Source organism: Protopterus annectens, chromosome 1.part0 (genome assembly GCF_019279795.1).
Source record: "Protopterus annectens isolate FY-2018-M chromosome 1.part0, PAN1.0, whole genome shotgun sequence".
Lineage (NCBI taxonomy): Eukaryota > Metazoa > Chordata > Ceratodontiformes > Protopteridae > Protopterus > Protopterus annectens.
The window spans coordinates 1774070709-1774086559 of record NC_056725.1 but is presented as its reverse complement, the minus strand read 5'-3'; the positions used below and the strand labels follow the sequence as shown (position 1 = coordinate 1774086559).

At 43.5% G+C, this 15851-nt stretch overlaps 1 protein-coding gene across 7 annotated transcripts in view; it reads left to right on the top strand.

Moving 5' to 3' along the window:
* Positions 1-15851, top strand: part of CEP43 (centrosomal protein 43) — a 2274574-nt gene that overhangs the window by 129622 nt on the left and 2129101 nt on the right. For all 7 annotated transcript variants that reach the window (XM_044069398.1, XM_044069434.1, XM_044069407.1 and 4 more), the window contains exon 2: positions 509-562. In XM_044069398.1, coding sequence (XP_043925333.1) covers positions 509-562 — 54 coding nt within the window. The remainder of the gene's footprint in view (positions 1-508; positions 563-15851) is intronic.

Sequence of the window (15851 nt, the reverse complement as noted above, 5' to 3'; positions counted from 1 at the left end):
GACAGCTGATTCCCCTCCATGAGGCTAAGCAGTCAGTCACATTAAAGGTGTCACATTAAAGGTGTGTGTGTGTGTGTGTGTGTGTGTGTGTGTGTGTGTGTGTGTGTGTGTGTGTGTGTGTGTGTGTGAGAGAGAGAGAGACACCGTTTTTCTTTGATTAAGAAAAGTGTCTGCCAAAAAGGAGTAACTGTTAAAAAAAAATACTAACCCAGTGTTGCAGACTTGTGCAGGTAACTGAAAGCCATCATTTTTATTGAGGGCTTCGTGCCTAAAATGTTGAGAGATGGTATTTTTTTCTTGTTTGTTTTAAATATTAATTATTGTGACTTTCAGAATTTTAAGACATGTGTCCAGTAATTTAATTATATTTTCTTTTTCAAGAATGTGTGTACTTAGCACTGTTATATCTCAATCAGCGTTTCTTCTAGGAAATCTTATGTTACATAAGATGTTTTTCTTTTTTTTTTTTCCTGTCATCATGATTTTTGTCATATTGTGTATCCTACAGGCTGAACTACGTGCTGCTGTGTTTCTAGCACTGGAAGAACAGGAAAAAGTACAGGTAAGAAAATGAATGCGTTCCAGATGTAGTTGTCTATGTAAACAAACACAAATCCCAGGCTTGTCAGATACTGATGCTGGATAGTACAAGTGTCTTTATATGTATTCTACATTGTTCCCCATTTTCTTCAGAAGTAGTTGCCATTTCAGAGTGATGCACATCTCTCTGTTGTGCCAAATTTTGTATGGGATAGTGTATTCATTTTATTTTCTTATTTTCTCAGTCTTATGTATTTTTGTTTTCATCCCTCACCAGTTTGTCTGTTAATTTCTCTGTGGAAGAAGGTTTGGGCTGGGGGCATGGGAGCAAGAATCTGTTGGACAGATGGTGCTTAGTTTGCCTAGGCCCAAGTCACAATAAGAAAGTGTGAGCAGACACAACAGGAAATTTAAGCAGGCAGTTTAATTGAGTTTTAAGGTCTCCAACACCCATCCTATGTGAACAGGCTGAAGTCCCTCTCACTCTACTCGGTCTCATATAGACTACTCAGAGGCGACCTCTGTCTGGCTTTTAGGGCCATCTCGGACCCCACCCTATTGGAAATGCTGCATGTCCGCAAATCTAATACTACACGTGTAACATGTACTCTGGACCTAAACCTAGCCTGCAACATTAATAGAATCTGCTGGTGTGACAGATTTGTGTCCCAGACTCCCCAACCTGTGGAATAGACTCCCTCTTCATGTGAAGCAGAGCAACTCTCTGTCCTCATTTAAGCATAACCTGCATGACTGGATGGGAAATAGAAAATTTACCCCTGGGATCCCACCTGCATCCCTGCTTGACAGGGGGGACAGATGCTGACTTTGGAAACATGGCAAGAATTTTTGGCTAGGCTTGAAAGGGCCTCATGGCCAGTAGCCTAGTAACATCTTATGATCCTATATAGAAACAACATCATGTTGCCTTTGAACAGAGTTTTAAATACATTTGAATGAACCAGCAGAAACTGAAAAAGTGAAGCATAGAGCCAGAAAATAAGTTGAATCTATTAAAGGGATGAATAATATTCACTGTCATACTCTGGATCTCTTACGGTTTCATTCAGTACTTTTGAGGCAGTAATAGATACTTCACCAACTTCAAACACAGTAGATCCCTCTAAAATACAATTTGAAACAAGTCACTATTTTATGCACATATCAGAAGATACATTGTACATAACTAATGTCATACTGAAGAAGAAAGTAAGCAAGTCCATTTTTTTCTGACAAGATATTCCTATGACTTATCTGGCTCTTAAGGCTCATGGTCCTCCTACAAATGGAGTCAGAACCAGTCATTATAAGATTTTTGTCAGAAGAAATAGGTGATGTCTCTGCAAAAGAATATGAGCAACATCAGCTCCCACTGGAAATTGATGCAGGTCTAAATTCAAGTTCAGCAGGGTGGACAGATGTTTATACCAGTGAAAGTTCTGAGAAAAAAAGGGGGAGTCAGTCCTCTACCTTTTCCAAGGAAAATGTTCATACTCTTAGCATTTTTCTTCCCAGTTTACTTACTTCAGTTACAGAGACTTCTTAATTCCCATGAAGGTGAACCCAGGAGTTCACTGTCACTGATTTGGTTAAATACTGTGGATGAAACTTTGTGCTGGCTGTGCCCACCAAAAAGAAAATATTTTTTGCAAATGCATAAAGGTTAAATGTGTCAGAGTCTGTAGAGAAATTTTCTTTAGTAGATAAGATCTTTCAAGATTTATGGAAACAGAATACCACATGTCCAGGTATGCTGTCACATGGGTCACTGGACTTCTTTTGTAGGTATGATAATAACAGGTGACTATTATATTTTAATTTGAACGTTGACTAAGGAAATTTGACTAGATCTTCCTTTTCTATAGGTACACTTTCTGTTCGCATTATTCAGATGTTTTCCTCTTTTTGATGGCATTAACTACCTGTAGCAGATGAAACTAAAACCATGTCTTATATCAATATCTGTGTAATATGTTTACACAATTTTGATATGGGGAAAAAAGACTTGAACTTTACCTCACGTAGACATATTTGAAGAGGAGAAATGAACAGGCAAAATTATAGAAAGGAAGCGGTGTGAACACATAAAAAATATGTCTTAGTAAATATTGCTGCCTTAAGCCTGTATTATAAAAGAGGGGTTAAAACATGTGAAGTAACAAGTGCACTTGATACTCCCAAGTAAATGTTGTAAATATTTTCTGTTCCGAAGATGTGATGTAGAGCAGTAAAACTCATGAACATATGGGAATAGGAAATACAAGACAACGGAGTCATGTGACCATTTATACCGTCATAGTACCTATTCTTAAACCGTTTCCTTTTTCGAGGAGGGTTAGGCCAGTCAAGTCAGGGGTGAATTTGTGAATACTTATCCAGTTCCTGTTTGAAGGATGATAATTTATCATGCTATTTGATTTGCGGTGTGAGTTTATTCCAGAGATGAGGAAGGCTGTGCATAATTAACATCCTCTCTAGACAGTGTTTTATTTGTTAACCAGGCTGGTGCTAGCACCCACAAAAGACAAAGACAGCATTACAACAAGACTGAATACATAAAATGCATTGGTCACCACACAACTGCAGACATGCAGAACAGTCAGACTGCAGAGACAAAAAACAGCCATCTAGAAGAGCCTATAGACACATAAGACATACAGGAGATAGCCCTGGGGAATTAGACTGTTTTGAAGAAAAGTATTTTTGTTCTCTGATGGGCAGACCAAAAATATCTGAGAGACTCTGGACTTCCTGCAGTATTGTCACCCCCAATATCTCTCAACCTCCTATCACAAGAAAACTGGACAAAGCCAAAATAATGTTAGGATAAAGGTGCAAAGTCAGACACATTTTAAATACTGCTTTTACAACTAGAAATATATGGACATTTGGCCATATTCCCCACAGCACCCCACCCACCCACCTCTCAACCACATAGCACAAAAATATGTACAAATGCTAAATGTAAAGGCAGTGGTGGGACAAAGACAAACTCGGGCACATTTCAAACTTAACCTGGACATTCGGCAATATTCCAACACAACCCCGACCTTTCAACTGCTTGGCACAAGAAATCTGGACAGTACTATAAGTAATGTTAGGACAAAGGCATAACATCAAGGACATTTCACATACAAAAATCTGGTCATTTGGCAGCAGTCTGGTCTCCACCTCTCAACCTCATAGCATAAAACTTCAGGACAATAAGAAAAATAATGGCAGGACAAATATGTACACTCAGGGACACATTGTTGAGATTGCTTTTAGACAGACAGATTCTAGACTAAATTTTGCAGTAGCATACATTTTCTTAATGATATTAATTCTGAAGCTCAAGACAATTATTCATCAACTTCAATTTGGAATTTTTAGCTAAAAAAACACACTTTTGAGGGAGACGTCAAACAAAATTGGACTTCTGCAACATTCTTATATTCTCACAGCCCCTTGCCCCCTTTATTAGCACCACTCTGTACAAAGTCAAAAACAAAGTCATAACATCAGGAAAAGCTTAAACGTTGTTATAAACGTAACTGTGCAGTGTACAAGCATTGCTTGACAGACTGAATACATAATGTAGACTTTAAAATCAGTGCACATTTTGATTTTCTCCCCTCCTGGAAATGTCAAACTAAATCTGGCCATTCTGCAACATATTCATGGACCATGTCTTCCCACCAACCTCTTATTACCACTGAAAGTGTTAAACGTAATTTGGCCATTCTGCAACATTATCACAGCCCCTTCCCCCAACCCTCACCTCTTATTAGCACAAATACGGGCAAAGTAAAAAATAATGGGGAAGCAAATGGCATTTTACACTTGTTGGGGGAACAAAATTAATTTGCCCCCCCCCCCCCCTCCCTTCTCTCCCTCTTTCCTTCCTTCCATAGTAAAACACATGAGTTCTGGACAAAGCCAAAAATAAAGAAGAAAGACAGGGAACATTTAAATACTTAAGAGTTACAAAGATCCCCTTTTGCAACTTCTTAATACCAGAAATCTGGACAAAGCCCAAAATAATAGAGAGGACAAAGGAACACAGATAGGAGCAGATTTTAAATATTGCTCTTATAAGTTTAGAAATTTGCTGAACTTCATTTGTCTTGGCCTGCATTTTATGAAGATGTAAAGTATGAAACTCAAATGTATTTCCTTTTTCAATGACTTCAGTCCTCAGTGATTTGCAAGAAGCCAGAAAGTTTGCAAGGAACAGACTAAAAATATTTGACAAAAATCTGGACATTTGAAAGGTATGCTGGACCCCCCCCACAAAAAAAAAATGAGAGGGACTTGCTTCTGTTGCTCGACTGGCTGCTCACCCTGATGGCAAACAGACTAACCCATTCGCCGGAACCAGGATTTCAGTTGTCCTGAAAAGGCCAGATGTTAAGTTGTCAATCTCGCCTTCATTCTTGCTGGATGGGGTTCGGAGCCGATTCTCGGCTCCGACTCGGCTTATACCAAAGCTCGAGAGCTATTTTTACCGGCTTGAGGTAACCCTGTATCCCACAATGCTAGGCGCTAACTACCCAGATCTCGTTTGCCGCTTAGCTGCAAGGTTGCGTTTCTGCCGGCTCTCTGGTAAATTTTCAAAAAACAGCTTTTCGGGTAAGGGTTTTCCCTTTTATTTTCATGGTTAGTGTTAGTTATTTCCCCTTTTCACCCTCTTAGAGTAACCCGCTTTGTATATTCCCCTTTTGGGTCTATTTTCTATCCCCTCGGCCCTTCCTTCCCCTTATATAACTAGGCCTTAAGGCCAAGTTAGTTTTTGGGTAATTTGTTAAAGTTAGTTTTTAGTTTTAGTCTTAGTCTTTGGTGTGTTGAAGTGACTGGACTAGGCTTTTTTCTTTACTGTGGTGTGTGTGTGTGTGTGTGTGTGTGTGTGTGTGTGTGTGTGTGTGTGTGTGTGTGTGTGTGTGTTTCGGTGTGTTCCACCATTATGTCTAAGGAGTCCAAGGTCTCAGGCTTCAAGAAGTGTGACTCGTGCTGTTAGAATATGTCTCTGACAGACGGTCACACTTCTTGCGTGTATTGCCTGGGCCCTCTGCACCTGCAGGACTCTTGTTCCGTCTGCCATGCATTCAGTCCAAGAGTCCTGCAGGAACGCAGAAACAAATTGATTTTGAGAGGCTTATTGAAGCCTGAAGGCTCCCCGGCCAAGGCCTCGTTGGGCAAGCCTTCTAAGCCCACTAAATCGTCGGCTCCGAGTTTAGAGCCTCCGACCAGTGGTGCTACTTCTGCTTCGGCATCGGCTGGAGCCGACGCTTCAAAAACCCAGTCGGCTCCGATAGTTTTGTCGGAACTGACTTCGACTCTTAAGCACTCCAGGTCCCCCTCTTTGGAGTCGGTCCATTCGGCTCCGAGATCTCCTTTGCTTTCGGAGCGCAGTCACCGGTCCCATTCCTCTCGGTCTTCCAAGCTTTCAGACCATGACCTCGAGAGGGTGGTTAGCAGACTCCTTAAGTCGCAGGCACTGGCCCAGATGCTTCATAGCCCTTCTCAACAGACAGTGACTATCCCCATTCCATCATCGATTCCTCCTCTGACTCTTCCCCTGAGTTTGGAGCCAGAGTTTGTGGGAGCCGGGTCCGTCGACACGTCGGAGCCGATACCACCCATTTCGGCTCCGTCAGCTCTGATTTCTTCTATGGTGCCATCCTTGGAGGGATCCGGATGCTGTGACTCCCTCGTCGGTTCCGAGGGGGTGAGTGGCATCGGACCCTTGTCCGACCCCATTCTCCCTCTCGGAGCCTCGGCGCAGGTGAGTTCGGCACCGACATCAGCCTTGGAGCCATCCCTTCCCGTGCCGGGTGTGACTCCCTCGTCGGTTCCGAGGGGGCGAGTGGCATCGGACCCTTGTCCGACCCCGTTCTCCCTCTCGGAGCCTCGGCGCAGGTGAGTTCGGCACCGACATCAGCCTCGGAGCCATCCCTTCCGGTGCCGGGAGGGGTCCTTATCTCTTCGGAGCGGGGACCTTCTTCTCTGCCTGATAGGGGTGCTTTCGAGGTCATGAGGAGTGTGCTGGCCCCTGTGCCTGTTCCTCGGTCAGCTCCCCCCACTATAGTGCCTGCTACGGTCTCTACCCATCCTCTCGACCCTGACCGCAGAGATCCTACACCTTCAGGGGCCCCCATTGGGAGCATCCTCCTCTTCTGAGGCGTCCCCTGATCCGTCAGGGGAGCCCCCTCTGAAGAGGAAATGTAAGAGGAAGCATCTGGACTCCCCTGAGTCCGTCACATCTGATACCGACTAGGATGAGTCGGAAGGGTCCCCAAGATCCCCCTCTGAGGATGTCTCCTTCTCTGACATCCTTGAGATCCTCAAGCAGAGGGGGAACTGGTCTACCCTCAATCCTTCCGAGGACGAGTCGGTCTACCTAAAGGCGTTTGGTTCTCGCCCTTCCACCTCCTGGGTGTCTCCGCCCTTTGACCCCCTTATGGAAGTGGTGGCCAAGAAGGCATGGACGGCCCCTGACTCGATGGAACCTACCCCGTGGAGGCCTTCCAAATTTATCACAGCCCCTGCTGATAAACAGTTTTTGACCAAGGGTGTCCCTGTTGATGCCATGGTGGTGGCAGTAGCCACTAAGAAGGAACTGGCTGATCCTTCGGTACCTGTCCATCCTCCTAATAAGGAATCTAGGACCATGGATAGGTACGGCAAGTGGATGTTTTCTTCAGCGACCTTCACCATGCGGTCGCTGAATTACTTATGTCATTTCACCCGTCTTCAAAGAGACTTGCTCAAAGAAATGGTGACACTCCACAGGATTCAACAGCTGCGGGGTCTCAGGACAAAATCAACTCCCAGCTGGCAACCCTAAACTCGATTGTTAACTCCTCCATGCGGCTTATTTCTTATGCGTCCGATGGGGCGAGTAGGGCTGCAGGCACAGGTGTGGCCTTAAGACGACATGCCTGGATGCGGCTTTGTAACTTTGCTGACCCCTTTAAGGCATCCTTCACCAACTCTCCCTTTGATGGTTCGGCATTGTTTGGACCTTAGGTGAAGGATACTTTGACCAGATGCGAACAAGACGGCAAGACTCTCTCTGCCGTGGCAGTCAGTTTTTCCACCCCATCCAGACCATACCCCAAAGGTCAGAAGGGTGGAAAAATGTGGTTCCGCAAACCACAGGGAGTCGTACCGGACGCATGAGGCAAGTTCCCCTCTAGAGGCGAGGGGGGGGACAACAATAGACACCACCCCAGGGGCAGAGGGGGTCCACAGAATCAGGGTAGGAGAGAAGCTGTCTCTGGCCAACCCTTCCAGCATCCCTGAGAAGCTGCCCGACTGTCCACCTTTGGAGGCAGTCGGGGTAAGATTATCACTGTACCCAAAAACCTGGCTTTCCCTTATCGAAGACACATGGGTACGGTCGATCATATCCGAGGGTTACAAAATTCCCTTTGTCCACACCCCAAAACAGCCAAACAGCCCCCTTCCAGATGTTCCACCCGGTCTAAGGGAACAAGCAGTATTAGAAATCTCAAAACTGCTAAAAAAAAAAAAAAAAAAAAAAGGGCCATCCAGCCAGTCCCAGCAGACCAGCAAGGATCTGGAATCTACTCCAAGTTCTTTTTAGTACCAAAAAAGACAGGGGACTGGAGACCAATTTTGGATCTCAGCGGACTGAACAAGTCTGTTCAAAGAACGAAGTTCCAGATGGTCACGCTACAGTCCATTCTACCCTTTTTGGGTCAGGACCATTGGATGTGCTCTATAGACCTTCAGGATGCGTACTACCACATCAAGATGCACAGGCGCTCCAGGAGGTTTCTCCGCTTCCGGCTGGGAGCCAGTCACTACCAGTTCAGGGCCCTGCTCTTTGGTCTCACTACAGCCCCCCGAGTGTTCACCAAATGCATGGCAGTGGTTACGGCTCATCTGAGGCGTCAAGGATTCCAGGTGTTTCCATATCTAGACGACTGGCTCCTTACCGCTGTCACCAGGCGTCAACTTATTCAATCCAGAGATTACACCATTCAGATTTGCGAAGAGCTAGGTATCGCCATAAACTTCGAAAAGTCTGCCTTGTCAGTCTATTACCTTCATAGGCGCCATATTAGACACAGTCGAACACTCTGCGAAACTGACGGCTCAAAGAATCTCAGATATTCACGAACATGTTCATATCCTGCTTCAGAGCAACAAAATTCAGGCCAAGTTTGTACTGAAGACTCTAAGTCTCATGGCGGCTGCCATTATGTTACTTCCCTTAGCTCGCCTCCACATGCGACTCCTGCAATGGATGCTCTTCTCTCAGTGGTCCTTCCAGCAGCTCCCAATGTCACACTACATTTTGATAACCCAGTTATGCAAGAAACACCCGTCTTGGTGGATGGTCTCCCTTCAAGTGACTAAGGGCAGACCCTTCATCCCCCCCCCCCCCGGTTGCTACAGTGACAACAGATGCCTCCCTGATCGGGTGGGGGGGGCATTTTCAGGGAAGGATGGTCCAGGGCACTTGGCAACCTTTCGAGTGCCACCTGCACATCAATGTCCTAGAGATGAGAGCAGTTCTTTTAGTGTTGCAAGCCCTTCAGGACTCTCTTCCCATCAGGATGATTGCAGTTCAGATGGACAATATGTCCGTAGTGTGGTACATCAACAAGCAGGGCGGAACCAAGTCCTGTCCCTTATGTCGAGAAGCACTCAGACTTTGGCAGTGGGCGATCTCCTCTCAACGGTTTCTGATAGCAACGCATATCCCCGGGAAGTCCAACGTCATAGTGGACAGGCTGAGCAGAGCCATTCTCATGCCGCACGAGTGGTCTCAAGCAGTCAGTAGTGGAAAACATTTTCAGAAAATGGGGTCAGCCTTGCTGCGATGTTTTTGCTACACCCCAGAACAGCAAATGCCACGAATTTTTCACTCTCTTCCCGGCCACCCCCCCAGAGACGCTCTAGTCCACGATTGGCCCCAGGGTCTCCTGTACGCTTTTCCCCTCTTTCCATTAATCACTCAGTTGATTCAGAAAGCTACCGCCTTGAGATCCACAATGATCCTCATTGCTCCGTACTGGCCTCGACAAGTATGGTTTCCGTTCCTGCATCCGTTACCTCTTGGAGCAGCCCTGGCATCTGGACCCAGTTCCAGATCTCTTGACCCACCAGTCGGGCAAGCTGCACCAATCTCTCCCCTCTCTGAACCTCACAGCTTGGTTGCTCCACTTCCAACCTTAGCCAGGCTTCCCTTTATCTCCCATTCGGTACGTGACATCATTTTAGCTTCTCACAAATCTTCTACCAGGAGGATTTATGCCAGCAAATGGAAACGTTTTTCCTTCTGGGCAAAATCTAGGAACATAGACCCTTTTGTGGCTCCTATCCAATCGGTCTTCGATTTTTTGGCCAAACTCTTTCATTCGGGTTTTTCTTCCTCCACTATCAGAGTCCAGTTAGCAGCCATTTCAAATTTTCATGTTGGCTTGTCAGACTCCTCCATTACGTCTCATAAACTTTGTAAAGCATTCCTTAAAGGTATCTTTTTACTTAAGCCCCCGGTTAGACATCCCCCACCGCAGTGGGATTTGAATCTAGTTTTAACCTCCTTGATTCTCCCTCCCTTTGAACCTGCGGCTTCCTGTTCCTTGAAGTTACTCTCGTGGAAAACTTTGTTTATAGTGGCCATAACCTCTGCGAGGAGAGTCTCAGAACTTCACGCCCTTTGCGTTCGTCCTCCTTGTCTGGTTTTCCATAAAGATAGAGTGTCCCTCAGAACTAACCCCTCCTTTTTACCCAAGATATCTTCTGAGGCAAATCTAAACCAGACTATCGATCTCCCAGTTTTCTTCCCTAATTACTCTGACAGAGCGGAACAAAAGTTGCATTTCTTGGATGTTCATTGCCAACTCTGTTACTACCTGGATAGAACCAAGCAAATTAGGAAATCTGACCATCTTTTCCTATCTTATGCTGAAGGGAAGAAAGGCCTTCCAGTTTCCAAAGTAACCCTTTCCAGATGGTTGGCCTCTGTCATCATTTTCATCTATGAACTGAGGCGTCAAAAGCTTCCTTCAAGACCTAGAGCCCATTCAACTAGAGCCTTAGCTACGTCTATAGCCTTTCCGTTCAGGTTGCCTTTAATTTGTGCGACAGTCACATGGGCCTCTCCCCATGCCTTTATTTCTCATTACAAATTGGACATGGCCTCCAGAAGCCGAGCTAACTTTGGTTCCACTGTCCTCAAGAGTCTGTTCCAACGAGCCACCCAGGGTTGAGGTGCTAGGGATGTGGTCCCATCCAGCAAGAATGAAGGCGAGATTGACATCTTAACATTGAGAAGTAATGTACCTACCATAACATTCCATGTTAGTTGTCTTCTTCTCGCCTTCTTTCTTGCATCCTGCCCTCCAACCCCCTAGCCTGGACAGACCGATAGGATCCTACGGAGCCTTCCTTTTTTTTGCCCAGTATGGTCTCCAGTGGTTATCCTTTTCTTGGGATGGCTATCTATATGGGTATGCCATTCTCTCCCTTGTTCTGGGGGTAGAACTGCTATAGTGTTAGCTGTCAAACTAGATCTGGGTAGTTAGCGCCTAGCATTGTGGGATACAGGGTTACCTCGAGCTGGTAAAAATAGCTCTCGAACTTTGGTATAAGCCAAGTCAGAGCCGAGAATCGGCTCCAAACTCCATCCAGCAAGAAAGAAGGCGAGAAGAAGACAACTAACATGGAACGTTATGGTAGGTACATAACTTCTCATTTTAGACCCTTTTATTTAATTGCTTTGCCCTTAAAAGGACAGTTGAAAAAGCTTATTGAAAGGCTACCCTCACCTTGTTCACTTGTCTGGTCCAGTACATGAACTCTACTCTAGCCTTCTCTGGTGATTCATACCTATTCCACTCTGTCTCAGAAAATAGATCTCTCCTCAACAAAAACTAGGAAAACACTAGTAAAAATCCTTGTTGCTTGAAGATGCAGAAGTGCCGCAAGCTCATTTGAACCAAACTGGGTCCTTTATAAAAAGCTTTCCAGGCTGCAACCAGTCTGGTCCTCATTGGACCTGATGGATTGCATCTTTTCCTGATGTCAGGAGGAAGGGGAGAAAAAAAAAAAAAACAAACACGATATGAACTGTAGCACTGACCTGGTGAAACCTTCCTGCTGAATATGGTGGCCATGTCCCTGGGGGCCCTGCAGTGAGGGATTGGGGGCCCTCAGCAGTCACGGGTACCTAACGCGGGCTATGTTTGTTAATTTTAAGATTTAGATCCCTGTTTTGTGAGACTATTATTTTTATGGAGAGACAAGAGATCCAGGACCATGGGGTCCCTAATGACGTGGAAGGCAAGACATGGGTCTTAGTCTGTAAGATACCGAATAATGGGGCAATGCTTCCAGTCTTTTCTGGTAGCTTGAAGTTTTAAGCTATCAATCTTTTTAGCTGGGAAGAGCCTCTGGGGTCTTTCTAGTTGCTTGATGTGTTGTGAGGTACACCCCAAAAGGGCCATTGTATTCAATAACTGGCCTAATCAGTGTTGCTAACCATACTTTTCAAGTATCCCAAGCTGCTTAGGACTAAGCAGTTTTACTTTATAAAAAACTGCTGCAGTCCCACCTCCTAATAAAGCTGCCTGTAGTCCCAGTAATGTAACAGTAAAGATCTCTGAATTGGCTAAGTCCACCAGAACATTGCTTTACTGTTCCTAATTAGCATACTTCCAATAATGTCACCACCACCCCTGCATGCTGATATCATCATATTGCATACTTGCCTGCTTAACACAAGGGATCTGTTATACTTTCTTCCATCAGGTCTGCTGGGCTCATGTGTTTAATACAAGCAGGAAGCTATTCGAATTGGATATTTGTCCTAGTGTCTTGAAGTTGGAATCTGTAGTTGAGTGATGACTCTGGAGTCCTATTACAGAAGCAGACTTGCATTATTCTCCTTGGAATGGGATTGAATTGTTTGCTTGTGGGGTGGTGGACTTACTGCTTAACTGCAAACAAACTAATTAGGATCTGAGGTTATTCTTGGGAGGACAATTATTTTATCCGTTCACAAGGAGTCTTTTTTTTTTACTTGGAACCCTTTCCCTTCCCTGCTGCTGTACCATTTGCAGCAATGCAGCCACAGTAATACCCACGTATGTGAGATGAATATGAATGTAAGAAAATTAGCAGAATACAAGTTTCCCAGAAATGTAACACTTTTTCTACTAATGGTTGGTGTTGGCACCATCTTTTCCTGAGCTGCACTGCTTTAGGAAATGCTGCCTGAAATTTTTTTTCCTCACGGAAGTCCAAATTTGGCTAGTCATCCACATATACTCTTCAAAAGTGTTTTAGAATGTGTGATACTATCCCTGAAACTTGTAAGCATAGTTCTGAAATGTTGTAACAGTAAAGCAGTGCATTGTAAGTCTCTAAAAAATTTCCAGAAGCATTATCCAGTCAAAATGACATTCTGATGAATTTCACTAGTATTCTAAAGGCTGCCTTTTCCTGATCACTAGAAGCTACAGGATCTACCAGAGTCTGTTGAAAATGATGGTAGTGGAAAAATAAGTTGCAATTTGCAATTTATCCACAAGGTCCTCAGAACAGAAGAAAATAGGCATCCTTATGTTAAGCTACTACTGTTAAACTGTACTTTACCAATGAGGTTTTAGTTGCCCTTGGGCTGTGATACTTGCTGATTACTCTGGTTCCTTTATTTTTAGCATTTTCTGCATAGATTACTACATCCTCATGAGAAGTAGATTTAAGTTTTCCCTGCTAAGTGGATGTTTAGTGGGTGAAATGTATTGTACGCCATCCATTCTGCTAAGGCTGATGGTATACTTGGTTAAAAAAAAAAAAAAAAAAAAAAAAGTGATTGATGGTTGTCCTGAGGAACTAATTATCAGTCTTTTAAACTGGACTAGTGTTTCACCATCAGTCCACGAATCTGTCTCAAGTCCCTCCTTCTGGTTTCACTGACATGAGCCCCTCCTGACTAGTCACTGACAGACAACTGCAAAAAACTCCTTCAGCTTTTGGGAAAACACTTTAGTCAGTTCAGCATATATTAATTTGTCAATTTGTTGGTTTTGTTTTTTTTTTTTTGTTTTATTAAAAAAAAAAAAAAAAAAAATAGTCATGCTCAATTGTAGGGCCACAGATGAAAATTTCCTTGTGAAGTCATTTAAATTGTGTGCTATTTTAGCACAAGTGAGGTGCCTTTTGTGCAAAATCTGAATGTTCTGATTTTATGTTAATGGTGTTTTGCCGAGTGGTCCAGTTTCTTTCCACATCCCAAAGATGTGCCTCAGGTGAATTGATTTTCCTCCAAATTTCAAATCGTTTGTAGGTGTGTGTGTACACGTATCTCCAAATATCTGTACATTCTGTGATGGGTTGACAAACTTCAGGGTGAATTCTGTCCACTGCACCCAGTGATTGCTAGAATAGCCCCCCCCAACCCTGAACTGCATTAGGCAGTGTTTCAGAAAATGAATGAACAGATAACACTATGAACTGCTAGTATGCTCATGCTGTAGTCTTTTAAGTGATTGATCCCGGAGCCCTGATGAAAATGTTACATATTTGCAAATAAAATTTATACAAGGGTTATGTGTTCCATAGACCTGAACCTTGTTTGTGACTCCAGAGAACTTGCTGGAGAGACAGATTCGTATCTCAAAGGTTACCTTGTGAATGGAATAAACTTCCCGTCTTTGTAAAACAAAGCCTGTTCCCTCACACTCTTCACAAGGAGTTTGGATAAAGGGATAGGGAACCGTAAATTCACTCCCGGTGTACTGCCCATGTCCTTTATGGACAGAGGCTGTATGTTAAATGATTTAGGGCTCCAGCACCAAAGACCCACAACCCTGATACTACCCCATCCCTTATCTGGGGAATTAAGATATAATATTGTCATCCTGGGTATTATTGGCTAAGCTTGTATAGGCTTTGTTGCCATTAGCCTAGTAATCACTTTTGAACCTGTAATCCAAATTCTTCTTGTAAATGGGTGACATTAAGCAAATTACTTAACTGGATCTGAATCCCCCTAAAAATAGATACTTATACCAACTGGAATTATTTGGTTAATAAATTAAATAAAAAAAGCATATATATTGAGCCCAGACAGTGATCATTAGTCTGTGATATAACAGTGGTGGAACTTATTTTTATGATTGTTCCTTTGGACATCTATTAGCCTTCACTTAGGCTTCCATACTGGCTCTGATTTTGGTGTGAATATGGTCTGCCACCTGTACCTTTTTGATTTTTCCATCTAGATGTAGAATCCTGCAGTAATGTGCTTGCATAAACTTTAAGATCTCTGGACCCAATACATTCCTTGTTTCCTTGGTGTATCCATAGTTCCCCTCTGCATTGTTGCACACATTTTCCACTCCTCACTTTTTGCTTTTTCAGAATTAATGGAAAGCTGGAGGGTAACCATTTTACCGAAGTAAAAGTAGTTTGTAACCAAAATGATAGTTATTTTATAAATACAGTGAGTTCACCGCCTTCTATCAATAAATCACTAGTTTTGGCAGGGGCAGAGAAAAAAATCTGAGCCAAAATGAGGTCTGTCCCTGAAGTTAAAAGGCATGGATAGTTGTAAGTGATAAGCAGCAAAAGTCAAAATTGCATCCGAATAATAGAAATGTGAACTTTATATGAAGAAGTTAGACTTCATTTTTTATCTCATTTTATGATGACTTCTTGCAAAAGTTCAGACATAGTTAAGTACGTATCTCCTTTGGTAACCTCACATTTCTGGGGGGCTGTCTTCCTTAACTAAGTGACCACCAGACAGGCTGCATTGAAAACAGCAAAGTGTAAAATCAGAAAATGTCACCACGATTGTTAATATAGATTGTCTAGGATGTTCTGAATTAGAAATATTACTTCCAATCATTAGCGGACCAGAGTTCCGCTGTGGCGACCCCTAACCGGGAAAAGCCGAAAAGACAAACAACAGTCTCTAGTTTGCATTTTTTGTTTAAATACTTTCATATTTACATGTTCATAACTGAGTGATAGAAGCTGTTGAGAGTTACGTGTCAAATACCCCGGAGAGAATGACAGAAAATGGTATTGCCAGTGTCACCTTATAGTATACTCTACTTTAGGTACTACTAGTTGTTTGGAAGTACAATATTTTCACATGTACATTAGTATTTCTAAAACTAGCGGACTTGCATGTCATCAGGTGAAACCTTAGATGACGCAGAAGAAAATGGTCACTGATGTACTGCAAGTTGTACATCTTGAGAGACATTTTAGCACCTTTTATTTTGTGAATGAAATTATTTATTTGACATTTGATTACTGGGAAAGTCTGACTGGGTAGAAGC